Source organism: Haliotis rufescens, unplaced genomic scaffold, assembly GCF_023055435.1.
Source record: "Haliotis rufescens isolate VD_foot unplaced genomic scaffold, xgHalRufe1.0.p SCAF_12, whole genome shotgun sequence".
Lineage (NCBI taxonomy): Eukaryota > Metazoa > Mollusca > Gastropoda > Lepetellida > Haliotidae > Haliotis > Haliotis rufescens.
Window position 1 is genome coordinate 38,499,845 of NW_025963802.1, and position 14,758 is coordinate 38,514,602.

A 14,758-nucleotide genomic window follows, 5' to 3' on the forward strand; every position below is an offset into this window, starting at 1 on the left:
CACGGGTTGTAGTTTTTTGAGAAAAGTGTGCACTATGCTCAGGTTAATATGGTAGCGGAGACTATTGAAGAAGTCCAGCACTAATGGAGGACTATGCTCTTGGTGTAGACATTGTAATTAGCGAGGGGGGCATGGGTGGCCCAGTTGTCCAAGGCGCAGTGATTCGCTTTGCAGAGTTGCGTCCCTTGGGCACGCCAGAAACCTATGATTGTGGGTTTGAATCCCGGTTCACCCGCTTATGTTTCTAGGTTTGTCAGCACCATACCTGTGCTCGTGGGTTTCACCGAAGTGGTAAACGTCTGAGACCTGCATCACTTCGGGCTTTCCTCCCTCATTAAGCTGACACGTCGCGATATAACAGGAATACTGTTAAAAGCGACATTAAACCCAACTCACTGTAATTAGTGACTTCAGGTCAAACTGATTTATTTAGGTCATTGACAGTTTGATCGATGTACATCTTAAGTTTGGATCAGTAAATCAGCTTGTGAGTAGTCTCCCTTTAACTATGTGATTCTCCTTCCAGACTAGTGAGATAGAAACACTAACAGTGGAAGTCCTTCGGTGGAAGGAGGAATGTGATAGGACGGAGAAAATGCGTGCCAACGCACTTGATAGTCTACGAAATTTGGAGGTTGAAGTAACACATTTGGAGAATACTGAGGAGCAGCTGAAGGAATTAAAGGAGGAATACAACCAACTACGGGAACAGGTCAGTGTTCTTCCAACGCTTATCAAATCACGATATTTTTATCAGAATGGCATCAAGATTAATTTTGACTTCGTGATTTTTTAATACTTTTGTGGTTCATTTTTGAAAAGTAGAGATATAAATTTAAGTTGATGACTAAAAAAGACTGACTTCTGTATTTAAATGTAACACTGTGTGCATACTAACAGTCACATGTTTGTCAAATGCAAGATGGCGTATCTGTGATTGCATGCTTTCTAACTAGCAACAACAGTGTTGTGAACACTGTGTGCCCCACCTTGCCTCACTAACCCTGCTAACCCTTCCTCCCATCCCCACACACAGCTACACGATCTGAGGAGTGTCTGTGCAGAATACAAGCATGTTCTGTCCGAGAAAGAGGATCTGGAAGATGAGATTCAAAATTTGAAGCTGCGTCTAAAAGATTTTGGTGTGAAGGAAGCAGAAAACAGTGCCCTTGAAGGACAACTTGAGGGAGCATCAAGACTTCTCAGTGATCGGGTAATCAGTCAGATTCCATTGTTGCTGCCTTGGCTCATGGGGAATAGCTCTGCACTGTTTGCTGTGCATGGGAGGCAACTCTTCACTGACTGTTCATGATGAATTTTCACTCTGTTAATGGACGCCATGCTTCTTTTTATCAGATTCATTCAGTTTGTATTGGGTTGGTTTTGGTTTCTTTTTAACGCTGAGTTGAACCAAATTATGGTTGATGATGAATTTCCTTGTTTTGAAAGAAGTTTGCACAAATTCTTGTAGTTGAAGGGGCGGTTGGGTAGCCTAGTGGTTAAAACGTTTGCTCGTCAGGCCGAAGACCAGGGTCTGATTCCCGACATGGGTACAATGTGTGAAACCCATTTCTGGTGTCCCCCGCCGTGATATTGCTGGAATATTGCTAAAAGCGTCGTAAAACCATACTCACTCACTCACTCACTCACTCACTCTTGTAGTTAAAGGTGATGAATAGTTTTAAGATCTTTCCAGGTTCAGACTATTAATTATCAGCACTCTTCTGTTTCACTGCCGCATGTTGTTTCTCAATGCACAAGTACAGTTGTTACAATACCAGATGCTTTTTACATTTCATTTGTATATCAAGTATCCTCCATTGTCCCAATTGTCTCATTCCCCTATATCTGTGTCGGGCTGCCTTTCTTCTGGGAGTTCTAGGGGCGGTCGGGTAGTCACGCGTTCGCTCGTCACGCTGAAGACCCGGGTTCGATTCCCGACATGGGTACAATGTGTGAAGCCCATTTCTGGTGTCCCCGGCCGTGATATTGCTGGAATATTGCTAAAAGCGGCATAAAGCCATGCTCACTCTTGATCTTGGAGAGGCTTTAAATATTGCATGATTAATCATCATTTTGAAACAGTAATTTACAATATCTGTGTAACTAATGATATTGTTCCATTAAAAATTCTATACAATGAATTGTTACAGGTCATTTTCATTTAATCCATAGTTCCCTATCAATGATCACATCCTGTTTCATGGTGCATAAATCCTAATATATCCTATAGCTGCCTCTCTTAGAATCCAAGCTTATGCTATAGTTCCAAGCTTATATTCCCTTGTTCCATGCCATCTTGCACATCACTGTGGCTGCTTGTACATCAATCTGTGTGTGCGACGTGTCCCTTCTGCACATGCTCAATGCGTCTGCTTTTTCCAATATGGCCACCAGATGGAGCGAGTTGAACAGCTGAAGCAGGAGCTTGTGCACCTGCAGGACAGGATGGCTGACATTGACAAGGAGAACAGTCACCTCAAGACCATGCAGGATGACTATCATACCATTAAATCCAGGGCAAGTTCTCTACACGACATTATCTTTGCATTATGTTCAAGAGGTGTTAGACATTAGGTGCTTCTGTGGGTTTAATGTTTATGTATCAATGTTCATTTCTCGGTAATGGTTTGTCAGTTCTGAATCTGGATGTGTCTTTGCGAAGTCTTTCAGTTGATACATTTCTTTTCAGTCATTTTATTTCAACATTACAAAAATTCTTTATTATGAACCCTTCTCTTGAGATTTTTGTATTCTTTGGTCTCGTTTGTTTCTCCTTCTTGACTATGTTTCTTGTGTTTCCTAATACATGTTTCTTGTCCAGATTTCTTTGTAATAACTTGATAAGGACACCGGTCTGACTGAAAATGTTTTGCGGATATATTGGTTCTGTGATTCATGGAAACTAGTCTTCTTTTTCTATTAACAATTACTAGCTATTAACCTAAATCCTAGCATGTTAATAAAGTGGAGTAGATACGGCCATGATAAATAAATCTAAGCATGTTAATAATGTGGAGTCTACGCGGCCATGATACCCATGATAAATAATTTATTAGATTTTTACCTCAAGTCTACCTCCCATGATTGTTTTGTCCCCAAGTTCATATACAACCGAAGAAAATGGCTGTGTGTTGCCTTGATCCTTTACTTCTTTACACCATATATACTAAAGAATTTAGAAAAACACCCGATTCTTTCATATTATTATAGTTATTTCATGACAGATTAGCTATAGTGATATGAAAGAATTGTGTGTTCTTTAACTTCCTTTGGGTAGTATATATAGTCCTACCAAACATTGCTCCTTCATGTACATCACATCTGTCCGGTTCGCCGCAATTATGTTTCTAGGTTTGTCAGCACCATACCCGTGCTCGTGGGTTTCACCGAAATGGTAAAGGTCTGAGACCTGCATCACTTCGGGCTTTCCTCCCACATTAAGCTGACACGTCGCAATATAACTGGAATACTGTTAAAAGCGGCGTTAAACCCAACTCACTCACTCACTCACCTACCAAACATTGATCCTTCATGTACATCACATCTGTCAACATAAATGCACACAGAGGCCTTTTTCTTAAAAAAAATGATAATACAAAGCATGATATGGTTCCTGCCTTAGATTTTATGTATGTTTATAAAAAAATCAAATAATAATTGATTGTGGCTAAATGGAATGCTGATTTTTTTGTACGACAGAAGTTGATAATTTCTACTATTTTCTACCTGATTGTTAACTTCATAACTGAAGAATTCAAAGAAGCGGTGTTTACCTCATTATTTGGGTAGTGTCCGCCCTCCCATGTGATAGGCAGATCTAGAGGCGGGGTTCAGGGAGTCAAACCAAATGTTGTATGTTGTAGGCAGTAACATTATCTGAGAGAGGATTTTGATATTTTGGACCCCTCCCTTTTAAAAATGCTGGATCCAAACTTGCATGTTTCCTCAATTGTGGATCCACCTCTATGTTCCCACTACAATGGTGCTATTTGTCCAACAGTATGAGGAGGTGGAAAGACTGAAGAACAAGGCTGTGATGGCCATCTCCCCACTCAAGGCCCAGGTTACCCGGCTCAGCAGGAAGTGCAGGGAGAAGGTAGGTCTGGGGAACAGTGGAAGCACCTTACCTGGGCAGTGTTAGGGTGGCTCTATACACAGGTCTGGGAACAGAGGGGACATCTTACCTTGGCAGTGTTAGGGTGGCTCTATACGGGTCTGGGGAACAGTGGAAGCACCTTACCTGGGCAGTGTTAGGGTGGCTCTATACACAGGTCTGGGAACAGAGGGGACATCTTACCTGGGCAGCGTTAAGGTGGCTCTATACAGGTCTGGGGAACAGTGGAAGCACCTTACCTGGGCAGTGTTAGGGTGGCTCTATACACAGGTCTGGGGAACAGTGGAAGCACCTTACCTGGGCAGTGTTAGGGTGGCTCTATACACAGGTCTGGGGAACAGTGGAAGCATCTTACCTGGGCAGCGTTAGGGTGGCTCTATACACAGGTCTGGGGAACAGTGGAAGCATCTTACCTGGGCAGTGTTAGGGTGGCTCTATACACAGGTCTGGGGAACAGTGGAAGCATCTTACCTGGGCAGTGTTAGGGTGGCTCTATACACAGGTCTGGGGAACAGTGGAAGCATCTTACCTGGGCAGTGTTAGGGTGGCTCTATACACAGGTCTGGGGAACAGTGGAAGCATCTTACCTGGGCAGCGTTAGGGTGGCTCTATACACAGGTCTGGGGAACAGTGGAAGCATCTTACCTGGGCAGTGTTAGGGTGGCTCTATACACAGGTCTGGGGAACAGAAGGGACATCTTACCTGGGCAGTGTTAGGGTGGCTCTATACACAGGTCTGGGGAACAGTGGAAGCATCTTACCTGGGCAGTGTTAGGGTGGCTCTATACGCAGGTCTGGGGAACAGAAGGGACATCTTACCTGGGCAGTGTTAGGGTGGCTCTATACACAGGTCTGGGGAACAGTGGAAGCATCTTACCTGGGCAGCGTTAGGGTGGCTCTATACACAGGTCTGTGGAACAGTGGAAGCATCTTACCTGGGCAGTGTTAGGGTGGCTCTATACACAGGTCTGGGGGACAGAGGGGACATCTTACCTGGGCAGTGTTAGGGTGGCTCTATACACAGGTCTGTGGAACAGAGGTGACATCTTACCTGGGCAGCGTTAGGGTGGCTCTATACACAGGTCTGGGGAACAGAGGGGACATCTTACCTGGGTAGTGTAAGGGTGGCTCTATACACTGGTCTGGGGAACAGAGTGGACATCTTACCTGGGCAGCGTTAGGGTCGCTCTATACACAGGTCTGTGGAACAGAGGGGACATCTTACCTGGGAAGCGTTAGGGTGGCTCTATACACTGGTCTGGGGGACAGAGGGGACATCTTACCTGGGCAGCGTTAGGGTGGCTCTATACACAGGTCTGGGGGACAGAGGGGACATCTTACCTGGGCAGTGTTAGGGTGGCTCTATACACAGGTCTGGGGAACAGTGGAAGCATCTTACCTGGGCAGCGTTAGGGTGGCTCTATACACAGGTCTGTGGAACAGAGGGGACATCTTACCTTGGCAGCGTTAGGGTGGCTCTATACACAGGTTTTGGGGACAGAGGGGACATCTTACCTGGGCAGTGTTAGGGTGGCTCTGTACACAGGTCTGGGGAACAGAGGGGACATCTTACCTGGGCAGTGTTAGGGTGGCTCTATACACTGGTCTGGGGAACAGAGGGGACATCTTACCTGGGCAGTGTTAGGGTGGCTCTATACACAAGTCTGGGGAACAGAGTGGACATCTTACCTGGGCAGCATTAGGGTGGCTCTATACACTGGCCTGGGGAACAGAGGGGACATCTTACCTGGGCAGTGTTAGGGTGGCTCTATACACAGGTCTGGGGAACAGAGGGGACATCTTACCTGGGCAGCGTTAGGGTGGCTCTATACACAGGTCTGGGGAACAGAGGGGACATCTTACCTGGGCAGCGTTAGGGTGGCTCTATACACTGGCCTGGGGAACAGAGGGGACATCTTACCTTGGCAGTGTTAGGGTGGCTCTATACACAGGTCTGGGGAACAGTGGAAGCACCTTACCTGGGCAGTGTTAGGGTGGCTCTATACACAGGTCTGGGGAACAGAGGGGACATCTTACCTGGGCAGCGTTAGGGTGGCTCTATACACAGGTCTGGGGAACAGAGGGGACATCTTACCTGGGCAGCGTTAGGGTGGCTCTATACACAGGTCTGTGGAACAGAGGGGACATCTTACCTGGGTAGTGTAAGGGTGGCTCTATACACTGGTCTGGGGAACAGAGGGGACATCTTACCTGGGCAGCGTTAGGGTGGCTCTATACACAGGTCTGGGGAACAGAGGGGACATCTTACCTGGGCAGCGTTAGGGTGGCTCTATACACAGGTCTGGGGAACAGAGGGGACATCTTACCTGGGCAGAGTTAGGGTGGCTCTATACACAGGTCTGGGGAACAGAGGGGACATCTTACCTGGGCAGCGTTAGGGTGGCTCTATACACAGGTCTGGGGAACAGAGGGGACATCTTACCTGGGCAGCATTAGGGAGGCTGGATAAACCTACTACACATCATACATATCACAAATCCTAAGGCATGATAGTATATGTAAAGCAATACTTAAGTCCCTATATGATACGTATCACTATAATTGATTTGAGTGAAATTCTCCATGTTCCTTGTGGCCCATGTCACAGAGAGATCTTAGCACTACAACTATCATAAAACCTTAACCTTTACCTGCAAAAGTCATTGCGCTATGATTGCTTTAAAAAGTGACCCTGACTAACAAAAGGTTGTTGTTGTCAACAAGTTTAACTTGTATGATGTCAGTTATTGAATTGTCTGGTCCAGACTTGATTATTTTCCAGCTGCCATCATTTAGCTGGAATATTGCTGAGTGCAGCGCTAAAAAATAAACAAACAAATATGACAATCTATATGAGATGACTACTTGTTGCCCTTACTAACCTCTCCCTGCTTATTGCAGGATGCTTTGATACATCGGCTCGCAGAGGAGTTGAAGCGGTGCCAGACTGCAGAGAACCTGGCGTCGGTTCTGGAGGAACTGGAACAGTTTGAGCAGGACACTGAGAACGAGGAGTACTACCGCCCTCTCTCCCCCTACACACAGGCCAATCGGGTCTGTACCTTTGTCTGTGTTCATTCTCGATTGCAGCATTGCCTATTTCAGTTACAATGCAAGCATCACCATGCACTTCACAGAAACATTCCTGAAGATGCTCAATTTGCCTTTAAGTTTGCTGTTGGGATCTTGATAAAAAAATTCAGTGTACCAATTGCAGTATTTCATATGTGAAATTTGATTGTCTCTTTTCACTTACATATTGGTTAAAATAAGCTAACATGGCTAAAGTTTTCTAGTTTAAGTCTGAAAATTGACAAAATTATGGCCTTGTTTTCTGAATTAACTTTGGTGTGAATGATTCAGTCAAGCATTACTTTATGAGTTAAAGAGTCAAGTCATTGACTATCATTTTGGATTCTAAATAATTTGCAATTACATGCCAACGTTTCTAGATTTTAACTATAAATATCAGAAATACAGATATTAAGGATGAAAACTGGAATAACGAATTATTCTCACACATTCTAGCTGGCTCATGTTGTCATTTCTGTTTCTCTCAGGCTGACAGTCCAAGGGCAGGAAAGATCGATGTCAACAGTTTCATTCGCAACCAGAGGAATTCTGGGCGGTGGTCCTCCTCCTCCTCATTGTCGGACAGTCGAGATCTATCCAGCGACACCGAGATCGGGAGTGTTGAGTCCGCCAACAAGAGGCGGCCCAAATCAGCTGACCACCTGATGGGTCGAAGGTCACCATTCCAGGGAATTCTCCAACGCTCAATCAATGCCAACAATCTTAGTCCTCGGGGCAGTGGGGGACTTGTCCACAGTATGAGGGAAAAGTATGGACATCTGCCCGATGCCAGTCACTTTGTGGCCATCACAGACTGCATTCCAGATGCCTTGTCTACTACCGGTCATCCAAGTCTGCAGCTCCGACTGCAGGAAGGCGACAAGGTCAAGGTCACAGGTGAGATCTTTTGAATTGATACCTGCTTACGTGTCAGCGCATGTCTATAGGATTATTTTCATGAAAGAACTTTTGTTACTTAATTTCATGATTTCAAGATGGGAGAAATTCAGTGAACTTAAACATCTACAACAAACCTGCCCAGCATTGTAAATACATTGAAGCTATGTCCCTCTGCAATATGACTTGACATTGAAAGAGATAGTAGAATCTGAAGAAGAATCAGTAGAATTGTGTTTGACTCTAAACAAAAAATTGTCTTTCGATCTGGAAGCAACAAGGTTCCTTTCACCCTAGTCTGCATAATTGCATATAAGGAGTCAGGCCAGAACAGGTCCTCAGTAACCCATATTTGCCATAAGCTGACTGTTGTCATCTTCCCAAGGCAAGAGAGTTAACTGACTATAAAAGTCCAGTTTCCACCCTTGCCGAACCAGGCTGGTATTATGGAGTTACATTTGGCTGGACTAACGAGTCTATGCATAGTCCAATCAAAACCCGTTTTATCACAACATAGACCTTGATTATCGATCAGATCGTCTTGACTGGGCGCCACTGTTTAGTTTGAAGCAAATGCAAGTGATAGGGTGGTGAAATCTGATTGGTTCACAGGAGAAGCTTAGAAGGGACATAACTCGTAATAACCACTGGTGGCGCTACGATAGAGCCCAGGAATTCCAGCCTTGTTCGGCAAGGGTGGAAACTGGACTTTTAAAGTCAGTTAACTCTCTTGCCCCGGGAAGAAGACTGTTGTGGATGAAGTGGTTGCATCGTGTGACCTGGTTGATTATGGGTCTTCTTGCCCCGTCCTCATGGAGCATTGAATGTGTAAGCAAGGACAGGTTTGCCTTGTCATGACTAGATGAGTTACGAACCACCATAGTCTTACTGAATCTTGCTGACTGAATGGAAGTTCAGGGGCAATCTTCTGTTATGAGGGACATGATTGACCAAGTCATAGAAGGCTGCAATTCATGGAAAAGAGTTGCAACCGACTGGCGTGCCAGACACGTGTTGGTTCGATTCCCAGATTTTCCCTAGTTTTATTTCTAGGTTTGTTAGCACCATGGCCGTGCTTGTGGGTGTCACCAAAGTAGTTATCATCAGACATTCATCACTTCAGGCTTTCTTCCCACACATGAAGCTGACATGTCATGATATAACTGAAATACTGTTTAACAGCTTCAAACCCAACTCACTCACTCACTCACTTACTCCTCTGTTGCAGGTCCAATAGATGAGAATGGTTACTATGAGGTGGAGTGTAATGGGCGAGCGGGTCTGGTGCCTGCCACATGTCTCCAGCCGGCAGGACTGGGTTCTAACGGACACCATGGCACACCCAAAGAAAGGAGGTTAAAACATTTGAAGGTAACTGTGAAATAAATCCTGACATTCTTGCCACTGATTTTCAGGTTTTTTTCCAAAAAATGCAGTGAAAGATTTAACTCATGACTGAATATGTTTAAAGTTTTCTGTATCCGAATATAAGGAGTATGCCTGCTATTGTTTCACTCAATGTGTCATTATTGACATTGTAGAGATTAGACAGTCAAAATGGCAAGGCACCCACCATGAATTGCAAGAGAAATGATTTCAACTGATTGACACTCAGAAATTATCTCTGTATAACACATACAAAGTCTACCAAATTTGGACTGGTGGAACAAGTCAAATTGGACCCTAAATTTTAGGGGGGGCAAGGCCACACTGAAGCATGTATGTGTGATGAAGTTTTTGTTTAAACTGTGTCATGATACATGTCAAATGAAAGATTTTGTTGAGTTTCTGTTGCAATTTATGGTGGGTTGGGTCTATATATGGCTAGATTGACTGGACTAGTAGAACTGTTCCATACCAAGTATCCTAATACCACTGGAATTGTATTAAGCCGTTGATAGTTGTACATCTATCCCAACAGAGTCTCACCAGTGTTGAAAGATCATAACACCATTTTAATCGTATTATCCCCTCGATAGTAATCCCTTGTTTCTATCATCGCTAGAACCAGCCAGCTCACCAGGACAACAGCCCAGAGAGAGTGACCGAGATGTACCATCAGCTGCAGGCTCCTCACATCTCCCCCAGACATGGTACGTTGAGAGTGTGGACCTGTCCCAATCTTGAAAACATTCGTGTCTGGGATTATCGGCATGAAGACATGAAGTATATTAAATAGACTAATATCACTGTCTTGTGTTCTCTACTTGAATGAGAACCTATCATCCGTGACCAACTCGTGTTATTCCGGGACAAGCCGAATAGCGACTCGTGGCCATTTTTGCAACGGGGTTCCGTCTTAGCGCAAACGGGCATACCTAAAACAATTGTCAACTCGTTGCGCAATGGTTCACATATATTTCCCCATATATCATTTATATTTCAGATGCAATTGAAAGCACATCAGGACATGCGAAATTATACAGTATGATTGAACACATTTAACTGTGTCTTGGGTATATTTTTAGATGCAAGACATATGTAAAAACAGAAATTATTTCTGAGGGATTCTTTGACGAAGAACGTGAAATCATACGCGCATTCTGATTGGTTTGTCGTATTTTCGCACATAACATTCATCAATAGGGGGGACGAGTCTTCTTGCAGGTTACGGAAAGGGGCGAGTGGTGACGAATGGAGAACCTATGTGTCATGTCTCGGAGATTGATGTAAATCACATTCCGTATTGCATTCCACCTTTTATATATTTTAAGGGAGATAACTCTACATTAATAAGAATGAGTTAAGCTGTTTATGGGTTAAATCCGGATGTTATGATTGACAAACCTTAAGGTGATTGCACTGTATGTAGAGATACCCATTGTATGTGATTGAACTGGTTGAATATTTATGAGAGCCTAGGTGACTTATCCTCACAGAAAAAAACATTAATGCTGTCATGAGTCTCCGCTGCGTCTTCACAGGGTCTTTGCAGGGTCTTTTGTGGATGTTTAGCGTAAATGAAGGTCTTCTCTATACGTGAATCGCACGCTGTACCTGATGGAGGTTGGTAGGTTGATTAATTACAAGATGCTAGGTGACTTCGGATATCTCACTCACATGGTGATGAATGATGTGTTGAAGTTTCATCATTTCCATCCTGTAGGGGGCAGCAGCAGCAGCAGCAGCAGCAGCCGGTCCACCCCCACCAGTAGCCATGCCCATCATGGCACCCAGACACCCAAACACCTGGTGTCCTCATCGTCTGCACAAACTCGCTCACACAAGCCCATGTTCAAGACCGCCCCGAGGAGTGGTCAGTATATGATCTTTTACAATGTGACAATATTGGTGGAAATAAATGAGGGTGGTTGCTTAGGTGATACTTTTTGGAAAGTTTGTTTACGGGTCTGCGGTCTACAAGAACAGAAGAGAATGAAAAAGTTAAAATCTGCATAAAAAGCACTTCTTTTAATTCTGCCAAATGCAAACTTATGTCTTGACCCGGAAAAAGGTAGGATAGATAATATTTGAATTGCAAGACCAAAGAGACTGGGTTAACAATATATGAGATATGTTAGACCAGAAACTTTCTGTGTTCTTTTAAGTGTCTTTCTTCTTACTGACCATGATTTTCATAAAAATTCTTTAAATCAATAATTAAACAAAGCAGATGTTATAGATAATACATGAATTTTTTTTCACCCCTTGGTGCTCCTCGAACTGCAATACTTAAAGGTTGAAAATTGTTCCGTACGCAGGTCCACCTGAAGCTCCAAGACAGTTCCATGTGGAGCGTCTGGTTGGCGAAACCGGCGTCATGTTGTCATGGATACCACCAGACCTTGATGAAGTCGGTTGCAGCAACAACTCCCAGGTTGTGGGATACAGGGTGAGATGTGCAATGGTACTCATACATGGAGGATATGGAGTCATCATTGGGCCCAGATTGTCAGCAAAGAGGGGGGGGGGCAGTGTTGAGATTGGCCTCAGGACTGGACTGGAAAATGTTTCTCTCACACACACACACACACACACACACACACACACACACACACACACACACACACACACACACACACACACACACACACACACACACACACACACACTGACTGTTGCATCACACAACATACACACACACACTCTGACTGTTGCATCACACAACATTTACTCTCTGACTTCACTGTAGGTATTCAAGGGTAGAATGGGTACAAAAATCAAAAGTTGGATGATAATGTGGTAATGAATTTATACCACTGAATTGGATCAGGTGGATGGGCTCTGTGGATCGTGCTTAGATTGTTTCTCATGCTATGTCTTAGCCTGGCGGGTTCGAATCCCGGTTCGCCCCGATTATGTTTCTAGATTTGTCAGCACCATACCCGTGCTCGTGGGTTTCACCGAAGTGGTAAACGTCTGAGACCTGCATCACTTTCCTCCCACATTAAGCAGACACGCCACAATATAACTGGAATAGTGTTAAAAGCGGCGTTAAACCCAACTCACTCACTCTTAGCCTGGCCCAGAACCTTATTGACAGTCCCATTAATCCGTCTCTCGTTAATCCGACAATCAGATTTATCCGACACTAATGACAGGGTCCATTTAAATCAGTGCTATTTAGACCTGTTAATCCGACAGTCTCGCACTCCGACTCTGACACACCTAATTTGCAGCAGATTGCTGGATTGGCTTATTAATCAGTCTCGTTAATCTGACACAGTGATCAGCGTACTCCGTGGTCATCTGGCCATGAGTACACAGCCCCTTGTTTTGATGGGAGATGACTCGGCTTGTGGCTGCAAATTGCAATGGCTGTAGAGATATACTCGCTTAACAATTAAAATTTAATCCTTTACCAGAATGAAAATATGAATATTTCATTTTTTATGATTTAATTCCAACCTACATGTATCATTATCTATCGAGTAGTTGTCATTGGTTCATCACGAACTTTGATAATGCTCATTTTCGGTGATCCGACACTCTTGTTTATCTGGCATAATCAAATGCAACATGTCGGATTAATGGGACTTGACTGTATAGGGCAATTATTGCTAACTGGTGCTTTAAACAACATTCACTTGATTTCTATTTCCCAGATCTTCCTGAATGGCCGCCTGTGCCAGCAGCCCTCCAGCCCACACCTGGCCAAGTCTGTGGTCGAGAACATCGACCAGAGCCAGCACCAGCACTTCTCCCTGCAGACAGTCAGCAGTGCCGGGCAGACCTCCACCCTGGTGGAGACAGTGTACAAACCCACTGACCTGCCTCGCTGTGGGGGAAGTGAGAATGAGGCTGCCACCGACCCAGATCTGTCCTCCATCTTGTCCAGTCGCCATTATGACCAGGGACAGAAGAGACTGGTGAGTGAATGACCCTTCAGAGGATAAGGATCTTGTGCAAGATGCTTCCTTTCTGGTAGACTTGGATGGTGATTGTGAAGATGTGTCTATAATGAAGTTATAAAAATGTCAATAATATTTTACATTGATTAATAATGTAAATGTAACTGCAGTTTGGAAACAATTTGTTTTGGCTTTAGAGCTGGTTATACAATATTGGTAAATTATGAAATATTATTTATTGTACTTGACTACTGCCTTAAATTGTTTTTTAGATATTCAAATATATTGCTCATTTAACACATATATGGCTAAAAATTGTGAAAGAAATTGAAGTTTGTTGTGTGATTTTATGTTAGCCTTGTTTGTACTTGCAGTTTATGGGCGTGTACGACTACGACCCCCGGCACCACTCCCCCCACGACTACACAGGGTATGAGTTGGCATTCAGGGCAGGAGATGTGATCGAAGTATTCGGTCAACTCCGGCCTGATGGCTTCTATCATGGCCAGGTAACTACTCACTGTTGTATCACTTCAAAAAACTAGCCCAGACACTGTAACTGTACTGATGTACAATGAGTTTTAATAGATATTCATAAAATGTGCATGCTGAAAATAGATCAATGCGTAGTTTATTGTGCATTACTTGTTATAAAAAGTCACCGATGAAAGTGTATGTGATAAAAATCATTTAAAAGTGTTAGTTTTACCTTACCTGATGCTACACAGTGCTGTAGCTGTAGTGTGGGGTAAGTATAAAAACATTGCATTTAATCAGAATGCTCATTGTTTCATATCCTGTTTATGCTTCCTTTTTGAGTGCACCATTTATGGTTACAGAGACCTGACCAATTTATCTGTTTGTTTTGTGGACAAGCCTTCCCTAAATTTTGAAAAAGTTAAAAAATAATTAATAATCGTTTGATTAATATTTTCTGTTTTTTTCTGTTTGTTAACTTTAAATGATACATGTATGTTTTTAAAATATATTTTGCTTCACAGTTGGTATGCCTCTGGTTTTGTCACTTTGCTTCTGTTACATATTCAACAGGAATCTGATCATCTGAGGTACTTGGTTTGTTTCAGATTAGTGGCAAGAGAGGTCTTGTGCCAGCGAGTTTCCTCGAAGAAGTCCCGCCCCCTCACAGACCGGTGAGTTACCTACCTTTGCCCTGACAGCTATCATTTGTTATAAGCTGCATTCATCAGAACTCCAGCGATGTCATCAGACTGAATAATCTCATCCGGGCCTAGCAAACTGTGGTTGATGTCATGAGCCATGGTTCTAGCGTATTTATCGTAATGGATACAGATGGATGATGTGTGGTCTGTGGAAGTTATCTTGTGTTCAGAGATGTCAGGTTTTGTCACCCTGTGTTCAC

The 14,758-nt window shown here is 43.8% G+C and overlaps 1 protein-coding gene across 11 annotated transcripts in view; it reads left to right on the forward strand.

Moving 5' to 3' along the window:
* LOC124136555 (golgin subfamily A member 4-like) overlaps positions 1-14,758 on the forward strand; it is a 187,315-nt gene that overhangs the window by 170,196 nt on the left and 2,361 nt on the right. For 9 of the 11 annotated variants that reach the window (XM_048393602.1, XM_048393603.1, XM_048393607.1 and 6 more), the window contains 13 exons: positions 527-712; positions 1,037-1,213; positions 2,398-2,520; positions 4,004-4,099; positions 7,019-7,171; positions 7,678-8,086; positions 9,315-9,457; positions 10,092-10,179; positions 11,193-11,342; positions 11,788-11,918; positions 13,132-13,395; positions 13,752-13,886; positions 14,463-14,528. In XM_048393602.1, coding sequence (XP_048249559.1) covers positions 527-712; positions 1,037-1,213; positions 2,398-2,520; positions 4,004-4,099; positions 7,019-7,171; positions 7,678-8,086; positions 9,315-9,457; positions 10,092-10,179; positions 11,193-11,342; positions 11,788-11,918; positions 13,132-13,395; positions 13,752-13,886; positions 14,463-14,528 — 2,121 coding nt within the window. The remainder of the gene's footprint in view (positions 1-526; positions 713-1,036; positions 1,214-2,397; positions 2,521-4,003; positions 4,100-7,018; positions 7,172-7,677; positions 8,087-9,314; positions 9,458-10,091; positions 10,180-11,192; positions 11,343-11,787; positions 11,919-13,131; positions 13,396-13,751; positions 13,887-14,462; positions 14,529-14,758) is intronic. The other 2 variants (XM_048393604.1, XM_048393605.1) reach the window with 2 other exon arrangements.